Source organism: Propithecus coquereli, unplaced genomic scaffold, assembly GCF_000956105.1.
Source record: "Propithecus coquereli isolate 6110/MARCELLA unplaced genomic scaffold, Pcoq_1.0 Scaffold59, whole genome shotgun sequence".
In the NCBI taxonomy this organism is placed as follows: Eukaryota; Metazoa; Chordata; class Mammalia; order Primates; family Indriidae; genus Propithecus; species Propithecus coquereli.
Window position 1 is genome coordinate 3,757,054 of NW_012151840.1, and position 8,065 is coordinate 3,765,118.

At 39.9% G+C, this 8,065-nt stretch overlaps 1 protein-coding gene across 1 annotated transcript in view; it reads left to right on the top strand.

The window, feature by feature from the left end:
• Positions 1-8,065, top strand: part of GATAD2B (GATA zinc finger domain containing 2B) — a 69,112-nt gene that overhangs the window by 42,954 nt on the left and 18,093 nt on the right. Inside the window, exons 2-3 of the mRNA XM_012658498.1 lie at positions 4,823-4,952; positions 5,625-5,756. Coding sequence (XP_012513952.1) covers positions 4,823-4,952; positions 5,625-5,756 — 262 coding nt within the window. The remainder of the gene's footprint in view (positions 1-4,822; positions 4,953-5,624; positions 5,757-8,065) is intronic.

An 8,065-nucleotide genomic window follows, 5' to 3' on the forward strand; every position in this document is an offset into this window, starting at 1 on the left:
GAAGATATATCTGTATCATCTGGCTTGACCATAAATTCCTCTTATTTCTAAATGAAACCAGGTTCCTCAAAAATTATTTAGCATACAGAGGATCATAGTTCTTACTCTTAAGATAAAACAGCCATTTCTGGATAAAGGGGGCCCTAGAGAGCTGATAGCCCAATTAGAAGTGAGTTAATACACACCTTCACATCTAATCTTATGGCCATCTTAGGAGGGGAAAAACAATCTTTTCTTCAGATAATTCCAAGAGTTTTAGGATCTGTTTATTGTAGAGTCCCAGCTTTTATTACATCAAAAAGTGTGGGCCTGGCTTTTCTTGTGTCAAAGAGGAAATTATCTTCATGTGGTAAGTCTCTACATTCTTGCTGTATCAGTACCACTCCCCCCAACTCCCACATATGGCATATACATTTGTTTGCACACATATGTTTTTTTTTTTCTCTACCCTACACACACCCCCAAACATATTTTCACAGGCCTTTTTTCTGGTGTCTGTCAAGGTTGAGTACTTGAAACTATGGAGCACACACTAAGGAGAGATACCTGGAACTGACGGAAAGTGGAATCTACCTATGTAGTGAATCACAGTATAGATAATTCTAGTTTTAAGAACATTCAGTTTATTAATAGTTCAGAAACAGCTGATAGATATGAGAATTACTCTTCAGTGTTCAGTTATCCTCCAAATGACCTTGCTGACTTTGTCGTAGGACTGATCCAAAATAGGAACTTTAAGAAGCTAGACTGATGGAGAATGAAGAAGAAAGAAAGGAATGGTTATAACCTTACATGTATTCCTTTCTATGCTTTTTAATGTTTACTTACTAGTTTTGTTCCAGCATTATTTTTTTAAACCAATTCTGCGAGGGAACATTATTCTTAGTAATATCATTAAAAACCTTTAGGAAACTTTAGATAAATTCCCTACTGGTTCTGGAAGAGGAGAAAAATTCTTGGAAGTTATAGGTAGTGTCAGCAGAATATTTTGCAAGTAGATTAGCCTTAGATCCTTTGAAAGAAAAGAAAGTGGGTGAGTAAGATAGTGCACTTGAGCAACCCACTTGCTCATAATCACCCTTACCCTTCTGGAGCAAGTAACTGATTCTACTTCAGTTACTAAGGAGGAAGTAGAGGGAAATGTTACGTATATTTCTTATATCCCAAATTGGAACTCTGAGTGCATTTTTCATAGAAACATTGTTATACATTTTGGTAAGATCTCATTAATGCTGTTGGAATTGTACTTACTGTATTGCAGATACATTATGTATTAAAAAGTGTGACTGCCTTGAAAGCCCATCCATTGTTTTTAAATTTTATCTTGGGGTAGTGAACTTTGTTTTTTTATTTAAGAGATGGAGTCTCACTATGCTGCCCAGGCTGGAGTGCAGTGGCTGTTCATAGGCACACTATCACCTCGAACTCCTGGGCTCAAGTGCTTCTCCCACCTGAGCCTCCCAAGTATCTGGGACTAAAAGCGCACCATCACTCCTGGTGTGGGATGATGAACTTTTGAAACATAATTCTCTGGAAGCTGGGGACTCCAGATATAGTGACAGCTATTTCTACTTAGCCCCAAGCTGTTCTATAAGAATGAACAAAATAAGACACCCAGCAGGGAGAACCATGGTTTCTTTAATAAGGATAAAAAGAAGGAAAGGATTTGAAAGCGGAAGGAAAAAGGAGTTCTTAACATGATAGCCACCTCATAATTGCCTAAATATCTTATTTTGCCATCAGTTGGGCAAGTTGTGATATCTGTGAAATGAAGTATATGTGAAACCAGTACTACTAATGTTTTGTTTTGTTTTGTTTTGTTTTTTGAGACGGAGTCTCACTCTTTCGCCCTGGGTAGAGTGCTGTGGCGTCAGCCTAGCTCACAGCAACCTCAAACTCCTGGGCTCAGGTAATCCTTCTGCCTCAGCCTCCAGCATAGCTGGGACTACAGACATGCACCACCATGCCCGGCTAATTTCTTCTATTTGTTTTTAGTTGTCCAGCTAATTTCTTTCTATTTTTTTTTTTTAGTAGAGATGGGGTCTTGCTCTTGCTCAGGCTGGTCTCAAACTCCTGACCTTGAGCGATCCTCCCGAGTTGGCCTCCCAGAGTGATAGGATTACAGTAATCTCTCTGTAATAGGTAGAGTTTCACAGTTTCATGCTTAAGAACCCCAAATATTATAAATCCATATATATGTTTGGGAAAGGAGCAAAATAGCTTCTCTCCTGGAATATTTAAAAAATGAGGCCAGAATCTCAGATCAAGAGTTAAAAAAATTTTGAAGAGTAAGACCTGACTTGGACTTTGCCTTTGCTTTATCTGTGCTATTTTATATGGGTCTGATTATATCTGGGGATAAAATGTCATTTAGAGTTGATCTCAGATGTAACTTCCTGATAAATGTCACAGAATTCCCAAATCTCCATCCAGGAATGTCTCTGCTTGTCTTGGTACTGGGCAGTCCCTAAACAGTATGTGGCACCCATTTGAGCAAGGAAGAATTCCTTACCTTTGAAATAATCCCCTGTAATATATGTATTAAGCCCGGACCATAATAAAAGGAGTCTAGGCTAGAGTGCAGTGGCATGATCACCGCTTGTAATCTTGAACTCCTGTGAACCACTACACCCAGCTAATTTTTTTTTTTTTAATTTTTTAGTTTTTTTGTAAAGACCAAGTCTCGCTATGTTGCCCAGGCTGGTCTCGAACTCCTGGCCTTAAGCAATCTTCCCACCTTGGCCTCCCAAAGTGCTAGGATTATAGATATCAGCCATCATACCCGGCCCTAAAAAGAGCTTTTAACTGGTGGTGCACACATTGAGGAATCAAGTAGAGAAAGAACCAGATCCCAAAATTACTCACCCGTGTTAAACTTAGGTATGGGGAGATTAAAGAAATACAGAAATGGTAAGTAAATCACATCAAAAAGGTGACCTCAAACATTTTATTTAGGCCTGACCATTACTCTAGGAACTTGGGGTTAGAGAACAAAAGGCTCTTTTCTCCCTCTAGTGGCTTCTTTTTATGTAACTCCACATTGTCAGCTTACTAAGTCTGTGACCAGCAATCCATACAAACTTAATAGTTCACAAGATAGTCTTTCTCATCATTCTATTTCCCTATTCTATCTCACCAGCTAAATGTGGTTGATTTTGGTAACTCTGTTTTACCCTATTCAGAAATTGAATGCCTATCCCAAACATCAGGGGTGCCTTGTTCGAAAGGCATCCATTTCCCAACAGCAGCTGAGCCAAGAAGCCCTGAGAATTGGTGGAGAGGCTCTCACAAGGAAAGATCTGTGGATGTTAAGGGTTTTAAGTTACTCTTTTAAAAATAAGACCAATGAATTGGTTGCCCTAGACCTATGTACTCCCAACTCCCAACTACACTGACAATCTCAAAGAAAGTAGGATCTAGAAAGATATCTTTGAAATCAGAGGAGAGCTAGAAGATACAGTCATTGATTTGGGAGCCTAAGGCAATTAGAGTTTCCAGGATTCTTGTTATCTAGGTCTTAAGCAGTGTGTGCCATTTTCATCATTTTATAGAAACTAGCATGATGTTTTTAAGGCTAGCTCCAGAAAGACCAAAATAAGAGTTGTCTAATAAGTAGGGAGATTTGGATTTCAAAGTAATTTCTACATAGTTTCTTAGGGAAGGTGCTAGATAAAACTCTGGCAAGTAGATGCAAGCCCCATTTAATTCTGGAGGTTTAATCCTTCTCCATAAGGCTGTAGACAAGATACTTGGCAGTATCTGGTATCTGTTCCCTCAAATCACTGACAGCAGTACCTTCTTTTGCTCACTCTTCAGTACCTGCTCTTGACAGAATAGGCTATTATTGGAGTTGTCATGTCCTTTTTTGTAAATCTTCAGATAGCCAGAAGCATGTTGTTAATATAATGAGCTTGCCTCCTTAACAGTGTATCATCTGTACCTAGGGTGGTCAAGTAGGCTGCGCTGCCTTTGCCCTTCTTCCCCTGTAGAGCTAGTAGCCATTTCCTTCTTGAGCCTCTATGTAACTAACGACAGCCCAGTGGAGAATGAGATATAGGGGAAACCATTTTTTTAATTTCATTTATTTTTCTTAAAAAAATTTTTTTTATTATCATTATTTTTTGAGACAGACTCTTACTTTGTTGCCCTGGCTACAGTGCACTGGCATCATCATAGCTCACTGAAACCTCAAACTCCTGGGCTCAAGCGGTCCTCCCAAGTAGCCGGGACTACAAGTGCACAACACCACGCCTGGCTAATTTTTTCTATTTTTAGTAGAGATGGGGTCTCACTCTTGCTCAGGCTGTCCTTGAACTCCTGACTTCAAGCAGTCCTCCTGCCCCGGCCTCTCAGAGTGCTAGGATCACAGGCATGAGCCACTGCACCCAGCATCATTTATTTTTCTTTAGAGACAGGCTGGAGTGCAGTGGTGTGATCATAGCTCACTGCATCCTCCAACTCCCGGGTTTGGATGATCTTCCCACCTCAGTCTCCTGAGTGGCTGGGATTACTGGCACACTCCACCATGCCTGGCTGATTTTTATTTTTTGTAGATACAAAGTCTGGCTGTGTTGCCCAGGCAGGTCTTGAACTCTCGGCCTCAAGTAATCCTCCCATCTCAGCCTTCCTAAATGCTGGGATTACAGGCGTGAGCCACTGCATCCAGCCAGTCTTCTTTATCCTGGGATTTGAGTGTCTGTTGCCCCCTGTGTGAATTGGGATAGACTCTTGGATTTCTTTATTCAGTGTAGAAGAGAAGTTTTTAAACTTATTGTGGATCTTCGCTTTTGGAAATACCTTAATTTTTCTTTTTCTTCTCTAGTGAGCCAGACCGAGGAAGGCTAACCCCCTCCCCAGACATCATTGTTTTGTCTGATAATGAGGCTTCCAGTCCCCGTTCCAGCTCCAGAATGGAAGAAAGACTCAAAGCAGCCAACCTAGAGATGTTTAAGGTAAAAAGAAAGAAAAATATCCTTTTTCATTCCATGTTCCTTCTATTTTCGCTAAATCTAGTCCCAGTTCTGGTGTTTGACTGTTTACTTTTTGGCTCTAAATAACTACCCATTAATGAAAACTCTTCATAGTGATTCTCAACTTCAAGGGCATGCCCTTTTGGAAGTAACAAATCAAGTACAGAAGATAGTTTGAAAAAGCATACATATGCAGTTATACTGAATATAATTTATCTTTGGAAAATGAAAACAAAAGTTCATATTTCAAGTCACATAAAGTAAACTCTTGGCTGGAAGGATATCTTCTGTACTCTATCCTAAGTCTCAGAGTATGGAAAGATTCCTAAATTTTTATGTATATCTAGAGGAAATGTAGCTTTAAGAGTTTTAGAAACATTATTTTAAAAGAAAACAATGTTTCTTTTTTGTCATTCTTCTATTTTTTCAGGAAGCTACCTGATTAGCATTTATATGTGGTCTGCTGTAAACATTTTTTGAGTACCTACTGAATGCCGGCCACTGTGCTAAACCTGAGATACAAAGATAATCGCGTTGCCACTTCTGCCTCTTGAGGGAGATAAAGGTTTCAGAACTAAAAAGTAAAGATCGTCTCTTACAGGAAGGGATTCTGGGTACCTGCTGCCATAGCTGACAATCTCCACGTTTCTTTAGGGGAAAGGCATTGAGGAACGGCAACAGCTCATCAAGCAGCTGAGGGATGAACTACGATTGGAAGAAGCCCGACTGGTGCTATTAAAGAAACTGAGACAGAGTCAGCTACAGAAAGAAAATGTGGTCCAGAAGGTAAAGTACCCTAGAACTAAGGATCGAGGGGGAAGGAAAGAAAAACTGGTTTGAGAGTGGGCTACCCCAGGTAGGTTCAGTTGGGTGCCTCATTCTTCCTGTTTCCATAGTTTTTTAGTCTCTAGGAGTTGTGATTTTTTTTTTTTTTAATCTTAGGCCTTAAGAAAACCTTGATTCCGGCCAGGCATGGTGGCTCACGCCTGTAATCCTAGCACTCTGGGAGGCCAAGGCAGGAGGATTACTTGAGCTCAGGAGTTCAAGACCAGCCTGAGCAAGAGGGAGACCTTGTCTCTATTTAAAAAGAAGAAGAAGAAAATAGAAAAAGAGAGAATTAAGAAACATTACCCCAGAATTTAGAGATACAGGTTCTGAGTTTTCTCTAGTCTCTAAAAAGTGTTACCCTTTGTTTGAAATTCTTTTGTTTAGTATTTGTCTTCATTATAACTGAGGAAGAATCATATAGCCCTGTTTTACTCTGCACTACAGGAAGAAGATACCTCAAACACATACATACTAATAGTTTCCTTTGCAAGGGCACCAATTAATGTTGGTAGTTTTTCTGTCTAATTACTTGATTCCGTGAATTACTGGACCCAATCTCATACCTTAGATAGAACCTCACTTCCTTAGGATATAGAAATTAAAATTTTCGAGCACCTTCTAAGCATCCGATTTTTACAGATGAAATTGAAACTTGAGAAGATAAAGTCACTTATTATTCTTTTTTGTTTGCATGAAAAGTTTTATTAAATATTTGACCCGGCAAAAGTAAGTAACAGTTTTAACCTATGTTTCTATGACTGAGAGAATTTTCTTTCCAGTTCATCATTGTTATTTCCTATGAAGATACAACAGCCTTGGATTTGAAAGCATTAGAGAAAATCTGTTTATCTAAATTTGCATTTAGATTTTGTTAGTGTAAAAAATCAAAGTGAGAAGGGAAGATGATGATTAGCTTGCCTTTAATAATTTTGCTGCGTGAGTAGAGAAAGTATTTCTTATTATTAAACTAACCACTTGAGTTCTTCATTAAGAAAACCCAAGAGTCTTCAAGATTTTGAATCTGTATAGAATTGAGGGCAGGTAACAACAGGGCTCATTTAAGTAAATTTAAGTTTACTTAAATTGCTGAGGTTGAAATCTCCTTTAATATATTAATACATGTTCTAGGATAATATAGGAGGTTAGCTCAGTTACCTTTGAACTTCTGTGTGTGTATGTGTGTAATGTAATAACTTTACCATCCCACCTTTTTTTCTTATGGACTATTACATTCTTTGTTTTGTTTTGGTTTTGTTTTTTTTAGAGACAAGGTCTGGCTCTGTCCAGGCTAGAGTACAGAGTGCATAGAGTGCATAGCTCACTGTAACCTCAAACTCCTGGGCTCAAGCAGTCCTCCTGCCTCAGCCTCTCAAGTAGCTGGGACTACAGGAGCTTGTCACCATGCCCAGCTAATTTTGATATTTTTAGTAGAGACAGCATCTCAGTCTTGCTCAGGCTGGTCTCGAACTCCTGACCTCAAGTGATCCTCCCATCTTGGCCTCCCAAAGTGCTAGGATTACAGGCATAAGCCACTACTGTGCCTGGCCTCTTTTCTTATGGACTATTTAAAGAACTTTATTCTGATCTCACTTGTGTTTTTCTTTGCCTAGGATGGACAGAATGACAGAAGATGCTCTTCGCCTGAATCTATTAAAGCGGAGCTTGGACCCAGCAGATGAACGAGATGATGTCCTAGCAAAGCGACTCAAAATGGAGGGACATGAAGCCATGGAACGTCTGAAAATGTTGGCACTGCTCAAAAGAAAGGATTTGGCAAATCTTGAGGTGCCACATGAGTTACCCACCAAACAGGATGGCAGTGGTGTCAAGGGCTATGAAGAAAAACTTAATGGGAATCTCAGGCCTCATGGAGACAACAGGACTGCTGGAAGGCCAGGCAAAGAAAACATCATCGATGAGCCTGTGGATATGAGTGCTCGACGGAGGTATGGCTCAGTTCAGCTGCCTCCAGAAACTAGGGTCTTCTCATAAACTAAGCCAACGAATTCCAGTGAGAGGAGGGTGTTTCTCATCCTAAAGGTTCTTTTTTTTTTTTTTTGAGACAGAGTCTCACTCTGTTGCCCGGGGTAGAGTACCGTGGCGTCAGCCTAGCTCACAGCAACCTCAAACTCCTGGGCTCAAGCAATTCTTCTGCCTCAGCCTCCCGAGTAGCTGGACTACAGGCATGCGCCACCATGCCCGGCTAATTTTTTCTGTATATTTTTAGTTGTCCGATTAATTTCTTTGTATTTTTAGTAGAGACGGGG